The sequence below is a fragment of the Blennius ocellaris genome, assembly GCF_963422515.1.
Source record: "Blennius ocellaris genome assembly, chromosome: 11".
Taxonomy (NCBI): Eukaryota; Metazoa; Chordata; class Actinopteri; order Blenniiformes; family Blenniidae; genus Blennius; species Blennius ocellaris.
This window is the reverse complement of record NC_137660.1, coordinates 19,127,803-19,143,222: the sequence shown is the minus strand read 5'-3', so window position 1 is coordinate 19,143,222 and position 15,420 is coordinate 19,127,803. Positions and strand designations below refer to the sequence as shown.

Sequence of the window (15,420 nt, the reverse complement as noted above, 5' to 3'; positions counted from 1 at the left end):
TATACAACGAGCCCCATTTGAATTATTAAACAAATGATCTGTGCAATATACCAAAGACCTGTGAAGATAAATTATGTTTAGAATGTTATGACAGACTGCCACCTGCTGGCAATGACAATTTCGCAAAATATTAAATAACTATGTCTTAATTACATGATTTAGTTTTGAAAGCAGAACTAATTCCACAATTTGTTTACAGGACTGTGAGCTTTGAGTTCAATACTGAGAAGATCTGTGACCAGCCGGGAAATGGCAGACATTCTGGAGCTGCGGACAGATGGAAACTCACTCCTGAAAGCAGTTTGGCTCAAACGCCTCAGACTAACAAGGCTCCTTTTGGAGGGAGGTGCATACATCAACGAGAGCAATGAACGCGGGGAGACACCACTCATGGTGGCCTGCATGTCCACTCACACTGATCAGCAGAGCGTGAGCAAGTCAAAGCTGGTGAAATATTTGCTGGATAACCAGGCAGACCCAAACATACAGGACAAAGCAGGTAGGACAGCTCTGATGCACGCCTGCATGCACAAGGCTGGACATGAAGTAGTGGACCACCTGCTGAGTAATAGTGCTGATCCCAGTCTGGAGGACAGGACCGGTGCCTCAGCCCTGGTCTATGCCATCAATGCAGACGATAAGAAGACACTAAAACTACTTTTGGATGCATGTAAAGCTAAAGGGAAAGAAGTCATTATTATCACCACAGACAAGTCACCATGTGGTACCAAAACTACCAAACAGTATCTGAACGTCCCTCCATCGCCAGAGTTGGACGAGAGGTCTTCACCAACATACTGCACCTCTCCTTCTGATATTGATGTGACTGCATCTCCTACTCCTGATCAAGAGCAACAGAACACAGTGTTCAGTTTCCAGACAAAGCTTAAAACCTCTAACTCGGCTGCAAAGCTTGCCAACGGGCCCACATCTCCAACACGTCGGCCTGCGAACCCCAAACGTGCACGTTTGCCTCAGCTGAAGCGGCTGCAATCAGAGCCATGGGGGCTGATTGCACCTTCTGTCCTGGCTGCTGCTGCTGCCGCTCAGGAGGAGAGTAGGAAATCTAGCTCTGATGAGGACGTTGTTGCAGGGGTAAATGGACTCATTCTGAGTAAGAGATCAGCTTTATCCAGACAGAACAGTGTAGATGGGAAAGATAACTTATTCCCTTTAGTGGGCGAGCAGCCCTGCAAAATGACAACCTCGTTATCAGTTCCTCCAACATCTAAACCATCATACAGCCAACACCAGCCGCTGGCACGGCGAAGCACTGTGCCCACTGAGCAGGAGAGCAGCGGCTGCAGCAGTGGACCAGCCAGTCTAAGAGACACAATGCACAGGAGACGTCTGGGGAACGATCACTATGACTCAGACTCACAGCTCTATTCAGACTCTGCCATGTCGGACTCTCCCAAGGTCCCAGTGGAGCGGAGAAAACTAAACACCTCTCCTCTTGCATTGTTGACCAGCTCCAGAGAATCTCTGGACAGCAATGCCAGCACATCCTCTCCGAGCACAGCACGCAGGCGTGCCCCCGGCCTCCTGGAGAGGAGAGGCTCGGGCACACTGCTGCTGGACCACATTTCCCACACCAGACCCGGACACCTGCCTCCACTTAATGTCAACCCAAACCCTCCCATCCCCGATATCGGGGCGAGCAACAAGGCCTCCTCACCTCTGGCCACAGGTATTCGATCCATAGCTCCGGTAGCACCAAACACACCAAAGAGGGGTGGCCTCAAGTGTAAAAAGAAACTTGTGAGAAGGCACTCTATGCAAGTGGAGCAGATGAAACAGCTTTCTGATTTTGAGGAGGTTGCTCATTAGTTAGTGATGTTGTTTATGCAGCAAATATTGTGAAAGTGGAAATGTTAACACCATAAATTGTCAGGAACCATAAGTTCAGTTGTGTAGATTCACAGCCATCTAAATGTCGAATAATGTATGATTTATATATGAAAAAATACACTATATATATATATATATATATATATATATATATATATATATATATATATATATAAACTGAGCAATATAGATAGAGTTCCTCCCTGTGTCACACCCGACCTGAAGGATTATTGTCTTTTGACTTCACAACATCTGCTGTATAGGAATAACAGTTTTGAATGTAAATGCCAGGACATGGCACTTTTTCTCTGAACTAGCTCTTACATGATCGCGTAACGTGTAGGGAATATACAGGGTTCATTTGTAGCCAGCAGGCCATTTGAGTGCACTTTGTGCATATGTAATTAGCACCAGTAATGGACTTTTCTCTGGTAAAGAAAAACACATGTGATGCACTTGTCTGACATGTAGCTTTGAGTAAAATGAAATTTGACTGTTTGTAGCAATTTTGTACAAAGTGCCTTCAAGATAGACATTAAAAAAGAACATGCCGATACAGTTCATATATTAAGACCATTTTAATTCATGTTGTTGTGACCAACAAGTGTTTTATTTCAAGATTGTTGGTTTCATATGGAATACACTGAAAACCTATGATGAATACACAAGATGTGAATGAAATAAAAAATGCCTTAAGAAACAGGTAAAATGACGGGCTGCATATAACAGCACTTTATTGCCCAGGAGAAAAGAAAAAAAAACAAAAACCTGAAAATGTCACTATTACCAGTGATAGAAAAACTAAGTTCATCAACTCGACATGTGATCAATTTCAGTAAAAGTAAATGAAATTCCAGCCCGTAGTCAACACAGACAATGGTTATCCTTGTCAGTTCAAATGTCATTTCACGCTAATGGCAATCAAAAATAAAGATCACACAGCTTCCATGTGACTTACCTGTGAAGCATTGCTTCCATTTAAAAGGAGAAAAAAACAAAACTTAACCCATAGTATTTTTGCAAGTAGTTTGTTGTATATTCTGAATAAATGTCTATCACTTGTGATTTTCCTTTTGGTGTGTTTTCTTATCCTGTCTGTCTCATTAAGTATGAGCTCAGCTGGTTGTAGTTGCACAGATGCTCATTAAAAAGAGCAGCAACACCTCCTCTGGCCATTTGGCTGTCCATTGGTAGTTTGATGATGACAATCATCATCATCAGTGTCACTGTGGTCATGGCAGACCGACCATGGAGGCGCTCAGATCCCACAGCTTCTTGGCAGCTTCATCATCCAGAGCCTGAGGGGCTGCTGTTTTGGGGGCACAGTCGCTGTAATCAAAAGCATGATTTGGTGTTAAATACACAATGTGACCTCCTTCTGCTGTGCTGATTAGGTCACCATCACTGAATGATTTACGGTGAAAGAGGAGTCACAGTATAACAACACAGCAACACTGCAATAATTTACTTGGGATCAAAGGTTTTTAAAGTGTGGAAGGATGAGTGGTTCCTTCACAAAAAGTGTTTAAGTGAAATCAATTCAGTATATTATTAAGATAAATTCACCCTGCACTTACTCTTTTAATTAACAAACAAACAAACATAAAATCATGTTAAAAGATAATGATGGGAAATATCATTCCAATGAACCCCTCGGTTTTTGTACAGCTTCACAACCCCGAAAGCGTCCACTTGGATACCAGAGAGGAGACCAACTTGCTCTTCTATATCGCTTAGAGAGGGTCTCAGGATGCTAAAGCCAATACATGACAATACACAAATCGGCGTGGCCTGGACTTGAACCCATAACCTTCCTTTTTGAGAGGTGAGAGTGTTAACCACTACAGCACCGTGTAAATCAGATGAGACTGAGACATGCAAAATGTTGAGATGCTTTACATTTTTTCAGAGTAGGCAACAGTCCCGCTTCTAAATAAATGCTGTTAAACTAGTAAATGCCCCACTGTAAAAGTGGGGCATTTCAGATAACTCACAGAAGCTGTCACTTCACATGACTGTATGCAAACATCTAAAAGGTGACATTTATTAATACGGCACTGTAATATCTTCTAATGATTTTTATGTGTCAAAGCAAAGTCAATAGGTAATATTGTATCCTGCAGATTTTCTGGAGACTAATTTTTTTGGCTGTTTGTTGTTTCTATGCGAAGAATTCCAACTGGTAAATGATGCCTCCCAAATTGCTATTGTTTCGAGTTCCTAGCGTGTGGATGCACCAATACATTTCAAACTTTGTCTGATGTTGTTCACCCCATGAAAAGCACTCCAAATTGTGCCGATCCATGATTTTATATGGATACTTCATTAAACCACTGTTGTACTGTACACTTAATGTAAAAGTGATCCCTTGTAGCTGCAAACCATCTCTGTAATTCCTTCCTCGCCTCTACAGGCCCTTTAAATCTATTTTAGATAATTGCTTTGGTTTTTCAGCCCACAGCTCTGGTTTCATGAACTTACTTCTCACCTTCAGCAGCAGGCAGTTATTCTCTGTTAAATGGAAGGAGGGGGAAAAAAAAAAAAACCTCAGACGAACCCACTACAGACTACCCGCTGAGCACCAAACAGGTGACAGACAATGTTAGTGATGAGCTGGTGATCACAGTGCAGGATTCAGCAACTAAAAAGACAGATGTGTCTCTCAGGAATCAGTGAAGAGCAAAACAGATTCAAAAGAGAGTGAATATTGAAGCAACTGAATGTTAATGCTGCTTGGTGTCTCGTTGGTGTGGTTTAAATACCCAGGCTAATTCACCTTGTGGGAATACGGGTTGATATTGACCTAACTAAGCTGAGCAGACGTGACATGACGTGACCCATCCACATCAAATGCAGTTTCTTTGTCATGAATATGAGAGAACCCACCGGCAGGGATTAGTCACAGTGTGTACAGTGACTCCGTTTTTTTTTTTTTTTAATGCGGCAGTTACCTCATAGTGCAGTCCCAATTCCAAAGATGATAGAACATGGTATAAAATATAAACAAAAACAGGATGCAATGTTTTGTAAAGCTATGTTTTTTGACAAAAGTACACTGTTAATTCACAATACAAAATAAATAACATACTGGATGTTCAAAGTGAGATATTTGACCATTTATTTAACCATGTTTGCTCACTTTGAATTAGATGGCACCTCTCAGGAGTGTACTCTTCCGTTTGCACTTTGTCAGCTGAAATCGCCTCCAGCCCTCTGCCACACCAAGTTAGGTATAATAGAAGGTACAAAAAAAATGGATCGGAGAAAATTGAAGTCTATAGGTTGGATAGATTTTCACACACCAACGGTACACTGTCTATTTGTGCAGACATATAGAGCCTTTTAATCGGAGACATTTTTAATTTGGAAGTATGGATATGAAAAATTGGAAAGTTACAGCTTTGCTTTTACTTAAAAGGGGTCATATTATGCTAAATTAATTTTCTAATGGTTTTCCAACAGTGAAAAGCATGTCCCCACATGTCCCCATACCTGGGAATGACGCCCCAGAAGTGAAGAAAGTCTCTCCCTGGCTTGTTTCATTTTCTTAAAAGTGTGTGCTCTAAGGAGTGACTCAGAAATCAAACCCTATATAGTTTCATCCGGGGTTTGGCCAATCACAATCAAAGTAGGCCCTCTCTTTGACCCTCCCACAAGTAGGCAGCTCTGCTCTGGCGCATGGCACCGTGAGAGGAAGCACTTCCTCCTCTTCACAAGATGGGCATGTGAAGGTCATTCCAGCTCACATAGACACAGCACAATCTGAACACAACCGATATGATCCAAAATTCTAACGGATGTAAATCAAGAAAAATCTGGATTTGGGGCAAAACATTGTGAATACAATGTTTTTAGGCCAATGAGACCCATGTGTTGTTGTAAAGCTGTATAATTGAAGCACTTTAAATTATTTATTCTTATTCAGGTTATTTACTACTGACATCTTCTACATTGTATTATAGTAATCAAGACCAAACACAACTGTAGCCTGTGTAACAAATGAGAACTGGAGTTCATCTCAAAATGTTGAATTTGTGAATGTTCATAAATGGAGAAGTCAAATTTCAGGAGGTTAGTTGTCCCCTCTTTGTGTTATGTTGCTGAGATTCTTTGTTTTATGATACAACAAATGTTTTTCTGTTGGTGAAAGGTCTGTAGTACTGACACTTATTGCAAAACCAGACTGTGGTGGTGAACTGCAGTATGCCATCGAGCACAGTTTTGTTTCAAAGAAAATGGTTTTGGGGAGAGTTTCTAAGCACACACACTGGTTTCCAGTATAAACGTTGACAATTTTACATCGAGGAACACTTTCTTACAATTTCAGACAATTCTTCTCAGATTGGTAAACATCTGTCCATCCTTACATTCTACACACACTGCCTCCCCGAATCACTGTTTTCAAACCAATCATGACCTGGTCTGTTTCAAAATTTCCAAATTGCTTCCAAAATACCACTTCAGTTTTTTTCTTTGTTTTTTTAGCATCACCTAGTTTTTTAGCTTTTTGTCGTTTCAACTCATGTAAAACGTGTTGCAGCCTCAAAATGCAATTTTTCATAACAACATGTCTTACTTTCCACAGCTGATATATTTTAAATGTTCTATTGACAATAAAACATGTTGTCCACCTGCTTCCAATAATTTTTTATGCAAGCTGCCAATTTTGGATGTAAAAATATTGTTCTAAATATATGCAAATATTCTAATGATTATGCAATGACTTATAGAAAACTGTATTTGAGGGAAAAAAGCGATGGTTTTGATTTAAAGTTATATACCTGAGAAGGGTTATTGCACTTGACTTTATGGTTAATAAACAGTGATATAGCATAGATGTATCCCTAATGTTGTTGATAAGTTTATAACTTTGTGTTGTGGTAAGTGTATCAGATTAAGTCTCAAATTTGAGTGTGAGGAACCCAGGTTTGAACCTTGGTGGTAGCATGAATAGACGCTGCAACAACTTGTTGTAATGGTGTCAGTAAAACTAAAGATATATAATATCATATGTCAATGTTGTGTCTCCAGTATGGTCGCCCCTATGTGGTCACTTTGTTAATTGAAGCACGATTTTTTTTAAAAATTAAAAATGCAGATGATATAATCAAGACTTGAATCTTTTTGTCATTAAAAAAAAATTATTAAACAAAAATAGTGTATAGTGTTGTTCGAATATTTTATAAATGACTTGCGGTGGACATACGATAGAAAATAGAAAAAGGCATCATTTAAAAATAAATATATCCCTCAATTTGGCAGATTCCTTTTAAAGTATGTCTTAAAATACATATCTGTAAGAATAAGTAAATAGAAATAATTGTGCAATCTTTTGTTTTGACTTTTCTGTTAATTACATATTTTAGATGAACATTAAGTATACTGCAACAATAATACTGGCTGAGCAACTTCCACCCATTTTAATACTTGATTTAGATTTTTCAAAACAATGTGACAAACTGCTTAACAAGAATAAAACAATTGATATACAACTTATATCTGCAATATGTGTATGAAAATAAAAGACAACTGACAGTGTAAGGACATACTACCGGTACATCTCTACTATTTAAAACCCCTATGGTAAAAAAAAAAAAGGTCTACTGTCATTAAAAACATTGACTGACCTGTAGTAAAGTCCACTTTCATCCTTCAGACTTTCCTCCACAGCGCAGTAGATGGTGGTCTGAGCCCCCTCAGTTGGAGTCTTGATGAGATATATTAGTGGTGTGAACACAACTCTCCTCCACAGGGGTATTGTTGGCCAGAAATGTCGGCCAAGCTCAGTCCTAATGACTCCGGGATGGAGGCTATATGTTGTCACTCCTGTGCCTTTAAAATGAGAACAAATAATTACTGCAGACGTAATTCAAAACATAACTTGGAGTGAGAAGCAATCTGTGATGGACGAGATTAAGCACCTTGGAGCTTGTTGGCCAGCTCTCTTGTAAAGAGGACATTAGCCAGTTTACTCTGAGCATAGCTTTTCCTCGGCTTGTAGTCTTTCTCCTGATTGATGTCATCAAAATAGATTTGTCCTGTTGAACAAAAACAAAGAGACTGTCAACTTTGTGTCCCTTATCCCCAGGACGAAAACCTAAAATTTACTTCAAAATGGAAGAAAAGAAGATAAAACCAGCACCTCTTTCATGCGCTAAACTGGAGACATTGACGATGCGGCTTGGAGACGATTTCTTCAAGAGATCCAACAGACAATTTGTTAAAAGGAAGTGGCCCAGGTGGTTCACTCCGAACTGCATTTCAAAGCCATCCTCAGTTTTCCATTGAGGACAGCTCATCACACCTAAAAGTAAGAGCATCAGTGGATGTTTGTTTGCCATTTCCCACCTGTTCATGTACACACACTTAAAGCTGCCCGAATAATGATGTATCACAATCAGTTGTCCCATGTAATTCATACACTCACCTGCATTATTGATGAGAACATCCAGCCGCTCCTCACTGGCGAGGATGTCTTTAGCCATTTCACGCACTGACTGTAGGGATGCCAAATCCAACATTTTGACAACCACGTTGTCATTTCCACTCCTCTTCTTCACATCTTCAGCAGCTTTATTGGCACGATCCATGTCTCTACAGGCCAGGATCACTCTTGCACCTGTAACATGGCATTTCAATTATTATTATTGGAGCAGAGATCAGGTGTTAAACTTGAGAAACTCCAACCACCAACCTCTTCTAGCGAGGTCCACAGCAGTTTCTTTACCAATCCCTGTGTTCCCGCCTGTGATCAAGACAGTCTTTCCATCTAAGCGGGCTTTGCTACGACACACACCACCAGCCATCCATTTCTTAACACCAAATAGTCCAAGTCCTATGAAAAACAAAAACAATCACTTTGATCTATGAGTTCAACGGTGTTAAAAGGGCCACTGTGTAAAATCACCTGCACCTCTATTACTATTGGTAGAGTCATTGCAGATATGGAATATTGATGATATTTTACTATATTACATCAAAGATGAATTGACACTTAGTTCGTCTCTCAATAGAGAAATGTAAAGTTCCGTCTTGAGCATACAGTTCAGATAACATTCCTTATCTAGATCATGACGTAACAGGAACAGAGCTGCAGCAGTGTGCTCCACCCAGTTACTAAACTACAAAACATTTACATTAGTTTTGTGTTCGATTACAGTGAATAACGAGTTGTTGTTTTTAAAGTTGCATTTACAATGCTGATTGTTGCTACTGTATAGCGGTTGCACTGACAAAAGATATGATGAAAGAATATTTGAATAGGCATGAACAACACCGGTTTACAATAACAAGCACGCTGACAGGGAGCTTTCAAAAACACCTTGCATTGACCAAAACATCAAGCGCACAGGTTGAGTGGACATCCCTTCACAAAGTGACAGGTTAGAGTGTATATTACCTGTAACTGTGATCACAGCAATAGTTTTAGGATACTGGGACACGAACGCGCTCGTAGCCGTGAGTATCCGCATTGTCCCAAAAAACCTGTTCCTGCTTATAAACGACCGGTCGACTATTATGTCCGGTAAGAGCTGCGCTATTTATTTACAAAATATCTATAGCCTGAGCTGCACGATCACTGTAAACAAACTAACAACTTGCTCCAGTGGGGTCAAACAGCACACAGTGCGGCGCATATACGTAACACCGGCCGTAAACCGGATGTCCCGCCCATTGGCACCCATCCGAGGAATCCTATTGGCTCTTATCAATGCACATGAAATATCTGAAGGAGACTAACGAAACTCGTCAAATTATACATTTTTACACTTTTAGACCTCTGCTTTTTAATCTTTCATGCAATCAGAGAAATATATAGAGGTTTTTTTCCCCATTACGGTCAATTAAATCAAAGCAAACATAAAAAAATAGTACCATTCAGGCATAATAATAAGTAACAAGTAATTTACTAAGTAATTTACAGTGATTTAACAGGAAAAAAAGAAAATACATTAAAACAGGGTGATTAAGAAATACATTAAAAAACAAAGGGACAATAAATAAAGTTTAAAAAAAAGAAAAGTAAAATCTAGTGTTTAATGGCAAGTTGTAAGACCTGAATTAATAGAAGTGAGCGAGTCAGCAGTCCTCAGGGGTTCAGGAAGGTTGCGCTCCAGGAACAAAAGCATTTTTTAAAGACGATTTTTGACACACATGCAGGCTATGCAGAGATTGAAGGCCAGGTGCAATGTGCTCAACTCTCTTTGTGATGGTGAGGACAGCGTTCTTTATGAGCTACACATGTCTCACAGATGTATGTATGTATGTATGTATGTATGTATGTATGTATGTATGTATGTATGTATGTATGTATGTATGTATGTATGTATGTATGTATGTATGTATGTATGTATGTATTTATTTATTTATTTATTTTAGTGATCCCTGTAAACACACTTCTAGAATAATTGACCTCACTGAAAATAAATGAGTGAACACGTTTCTATGAATCTTGTGGGTCACAAATCCTTCAATTCTTTTCCTTTTCCTTTTCTTTTGTCTGTGAATGTCTCAAAGAAGGACACCAGTAGTTTGAGTTTACAAAAAAATAACACGAAACCAAACAAAACAACATTGTTGTTTTTATTGTTTGTTTGTTTTTTCTTATTGTGTTGCTTTGTGAATTACCACACTGAAAACAAGTTTGGAATCAGTGTCTTTCTTTTTTAATTATACAATATTCTGACATATTCTAGCATGAACACAAAGCTCAGATAAAATAGTCTTTGTAAACGAAGTGCATACAGCTCCAATACCTAAAGGGAAGTCTAGTATTTAAGCATGCATAGTTGAGGTTTTTTTTAATGAGCTGTTCAGGATGTATGATGGGCTGTCCTTGAGTTTGGCAAAGCAATAATACATTAAAGTGATATCTCCGATCTGAAGAGGTCAACTCATTTAAGAATGTTCACTCTGTGGAATACACACCAGTATGACTTGCCAAAACAGTCAGACAAACTTAAATCTGTGAAAACATAAAACAAAAAATTTATAAAAGTACAATTAGATCTCGATCAAGATTTACACTCACCAGATTGATTTTTGGTCCAAAACCAGACGTTGTTCCTTCAAATGCAGGTTTTTTTTTTTTTTTTTTTATGTACATCCTTTTTCTATTTCATGTTGTAAATTCATCATACTGCCTTTAACCCGTGCTATTCATAGTTATCCCCAACTTCACTGGGAGTAAGTCGCTGTTGGTAGTTTAGTGTCTTACAGATGTGCAAATTGCATGTTTTTCCTATTGCTCCTGTAGGGACTTTCTCAGTGTACTTGTTTTGTTTTGGTGTTTTTTTTTGTGCAACAATCCAAAGAAAGTTATATGAGGTTATTTTTATGAACTTGAAAGAGGACAACCAGAAATAGTTTTCATTATATTCTTAAGGGAAGGACCAGTAATATATAGTAACAAACCAAAATTGCTTAAATTATTATCCTTTGTCTTCGGAGACCCAAATACTGGAGACTAACATTACTTGATTGTTGAATAGATGTTGTCATTCGAGACTACTTGTAGCTTCTACTTTTATGGCTCACTTCAATCCTTGTAGTATGCATTTTTATTCATTGTGCAATGCATATCAAGGTAATTATGGTGAAATGTGTGCTCCTTCTGACTCAATACACGTTTTTGAATGACGATATTGAGTTGAGCTCCTTGTCTTTTACTTCATTTAGTTCAATTTCATTCAGTTGATTGCTGTTAGCACTGGAGGAAATACCAGCAGGAGTCATCTCAGGGCAAACGCTTGTCCTGAGACGTTACTACATAAACAAATCAATTGTTGAAAGAGGATCTTACAAACTGTCCAGCAGAGGTCCCTCTTTGCTCACCAATGCAGTCTCGATGCTTTCTGAATCACTCCAGCAGATGGGGTACATTTATCATTTTCAATTCTAGACAATGTGTTTTTTTTATATACCCACAAGTTATCAATCAAGCTCAAGGGTTCTTATTTTGATGCTATATAAAGCACTTCCATATCAAATGATATCCCGGACTCCGACGAGCACATTCAAATGTGTCTGTGTCTTTGGATAAGCAGACAAAAGAAGAAATCCACAAGCAACCCGCAGAGATGACAGTGATAATAGCATTAGCCTGCCCCCTCAAATCTCCATAAAAGTCTGCTCACAGCTTCAATTAACAGCTGACTATTGAAATAAAACATCTAATACCAGGCTTTGTCAGGAGAGTGACATTTTCAATAACTCCTGTCCTCGTCTGAACTTTGACAATTGAAATGCCTCTCATGGGTTTGAAAGGCAGAAAGGTTTGACCTTAGAATTTACAGGGGGACATCTGAGGGTTGTACTGAGAGTGACTGCCGCACAGCGCATGCTTCCTGAGTGTCTGAAGGTGGCCAGCGTGTAGACATGTTTACATGCCTCAAGTTCAAATGTGACTGTAGAAAGTCAGAGGATTATGTAACAGCCACTGACCTCTGTCTGACCACCATAACCACTTTCCTCACTGGTGTCTACGATGGCCAAATGCAGGTTAACAGGTCATTAAAACAGCTGTCCTTCACCTGTCTTCAATATAATGTCTTATTTAATTAATGTTGTTTTCCACACAGTTTAAGGTACTGCTGTGATTGTACGACTTTTGTGTGAGTGAAGTTTTTTTTTTATCTTCTTAATTTTTGCAGGCCCCATATTCTCAAGCATAAGTGTACTTCAGAGGTGACCTGTATGTCTCTTTCGCTGGCTCACAGCCAGACTTGTCATGTGACTGCTGCACACTTCCCAATCTGTCTCCCAGTATGGTAACCTTCCCCTTGCTAAAATTAGAGGGCCCTCTACTGAGCCATTTTGGAATGTGACTCTCCAGAGCTCATCCTGCACATGATTTTGACTCCTAATAAGATCTTCAATGTCTTTAAAAGCACTTAGTTATTGTCTCAATGAAAAACAACAACATAAATAGGGGTTTTCGCATAGATATGAATGCTAATGGTAAATCTGTCTCTATACTTGCTAAACAGGTGTGCTTAGAAAAACATTGCAGATTAGATTACAAAGGAAAAGTTAATATTTAAAGTCTTTTCTCTTTTATTCTTCGTTATGTTAACTTACAAGGCACGAAAATCCAAAATGCAGTTTTTACTTGACTTAGTGAACATAATTATACACTTTTAAAAATGTTTAAAACTTTTCGAAATGACAGACAAACCATTTAATTAAAAATGCCTTTTTTTAGATGCACCTGTATTAAATTGCATTGACAGTTTTCTTATGTCAATATTTATACATGGTCGATATTGTTAGAGTTTTAAATGTGCAACTATTATCATTGCTCAGGCTACAACTGTCAGATGAGACATTTTTAGTCTAAATGTGCTGTACAAGTGAAGGTACTACAACAATAATGAAAATATACATCTTGAGATGCTGAATAATTCAAGGAATACACAGGGCATGAGTTCATGTCATTTTGTATTCCATCAAACCACATTGCAGGCAACACTATTTTTTAGTAATTAGGCAGGTTTGTGGTTTCTTATCTTAATAATGGGTTTTCATGCGGGTATTGCCTACATGCATGTAATAGTTTATCTTTTGAGAATTACTTTTTAATGCCTCTAAAATATAGATTCATGGGTGCCAAATGCAAAGTAAAATGAAATATATATATATATATAAACGAAATCTGGTGCACTATGCTTGAAAACAGAGGCAGTGTATAGCTCTAGAGGGAGCTTTCCAAAATCTGAAGAAACAACCAGAGTGACATCATCCAGTTTATTTTTAGATGAGGCAAAAAAAAAAAAAAAAAATCCTGGATTTAAAAATGCAGTTGAAGATGAAGCCATTCACACAGCAGATAAAACAAAACAGGGACTGAACATTTTTACTGTACATTTATGATCCAGTGCTTTTTAGGGTTTGATCAACCCCTGCAATCAACAAAATATGAAGTCTTTTTTTGTTTTTGAGGGGTGAGTTAGAAGAGTGAATTACTGAAGAGATATTTTGTTATTTGGTTTTCAACAACAAAGCAGTTCTATGGACACACTATTAAATTATTGCTTTTGGTCTGGAGAGTACCCCATTCAGCCTGCTGAGGGAGATATCAGAGACATCAGAAAAGAATAGAAGAAGCTCCACCTTGTTTGTCTGATTTATTGCAGTTTTGCTTTTCACAAATCCGAACATCACACATGAAGAACTCATATAGGCGATATTCTGTGTAAATATTATTTTGTGTCTTTCGGTTTCATGTGTTTTGTTTGTTGTATCTCTTTGAAGTGTTTTGTGTGACTCAAGTGTTTTTTTTTTTCCACAAAAAGGATCAATAATACACTTAGTGGTTTTCATTAAATTCAGGCAGGGTTGTGTCATGGTCATTTAGCCCTATATGTCACCTTATTAAATGCCCTGATTTTTTGACTGTATATTGGTGGCACTGAATATGTTTTTAGATATTCATACATGTGTGGTTGAAGCTTGGTTGTTTTACAATTCTGCTCAGAATAAGTCTTACATTTGTCTCATGGTTGGATCATTGCAGGGACATTTCAATTTAAATGTGTAAGTTTTGTGCAACATTGTGGTTGTTTTGCTCTTTCTGTATTGTGTTTATTTGTTTTCATCGGCTTTGAATCTCACACTGTTCATTATGATACGTTTCCTGGCTTGATTGTTTTACAATTTTGTAATTGTTTGGTAAATTTTACACTTATTGTGTAATATTAAATGCATAGAGATGAGGATTAGGTGAAGAGGTAATGTTTTTTTGTTTGCAAATACTTATGTGTATTGTGATAAGGGGGTAGGAATTTAGAAGTAGTTACTTCTTCCTACTCTTTTGTTGTTTGTTTTGTTAAACATATACTTTTACACACTGTTTGTTAAATAAAAATAAATAAACAATAAACACCATTGACCCTCTTGGGTCTCTGCAGTTGGCTGGGATACTTCAGTTAGTCTTGGTACAATGTTTACTCATATTATTCAATTCATTATATATTAAGCAAGGACTAATGTGTTTCTTTTCCAGGTGTGAAACTGTGGGACACTCGCAATGATGAAATTACTGTAAATGTAGTAGCTTTATATGAACTCTCAAAAAGTCTGTAAAATACAGAATAATTAAGGGTTACAGTTAAGACTGATTATGAGGGGAAAGTAAATTCATTGTTCAGATCATCATTGTTATATTATGTTCTTTAGATATTTGTTCTGCTTTTCTTTTGTTGTTGTGGGTTTTTGTTTGTATGTTGCACACATTCTAGGTTATTCTATATAGAATTGATAGGATATGGGGACAAATAGACCACTGGCTTCAGCATATTTCGTTTTTTGGTCGTCACTGAAAGTGAACGGTATTTTGTTGGTGTTTGTAGGTTCTATGTATTGATCTATGTCTATGATCATTCATTCATTCATTCATTCCCAGACCTTTTGCGTTAATTTAATATATGTTTCATTTGCAAGTTTTAGCAGCTCAGATTATGCATTTAAACACAAATCAAATGTGTTTTGTAAACCGATGATCGTCCTTTTTCTCATTTTATCACCTCAAGTTATCTTTATGCTGCATATGATGCACCTGAGGTCCACAGT

The 15,420-nt window shown here is 38.0% G+C and overlaps 2 protein-coding genes across 2 annotated transcripts; one reads left to right on the top strand and one right to left on the bottom strand.

Moving 5' to 3' along the window:
* Nucleotides 1-249: 249 nt before the first annotated feature.
* On the top strand, nt 250-1,830 carry ankrd34c (ankyrin repeat domain 34C; the record flags this gene model as incomplete). Its single annotated transcript, XM_080505602.1, has 1 exon — nt 250-1,830. One exon carries the CDS (start codon nt 250-252, stop codon nt 1,828-1,830), a length of 1,581 nt encoding a protein of 526 aa, XP_080361728.1.
* Nucleotides 1,831-2,455: 625 nt separating this feature from the next.
* Nucleotides 2,456-9,473, bottom strand: LOC308136001 (retinol dehydrogenase 13). Its single transcript, XM_080504188.1, has 7 exons — nt 9,251-9,473; nt 8,546-8,686; nt 8,279-8,470; nt 7,994-8,155; nt 7,773-7,889; nt 7,479-7,683; nt 2,456-3,180 (listed from the first exon to the last, which is right to left on the bottom strand). Exons 1-7 carry the CDS (start codon nt 9,321-9,323, stop codon nt 3,084-3,086), a joined length of 987 nt encoding a protein of 328 aa, XP_080360314.1. The 5' UTR covers nt 9,324-9,473; the 3' UTR covers nt 2,456-3,083.
* Between the last annotated feature and the right edge of the window lie 5,947 nt (nt 9,474-15,420).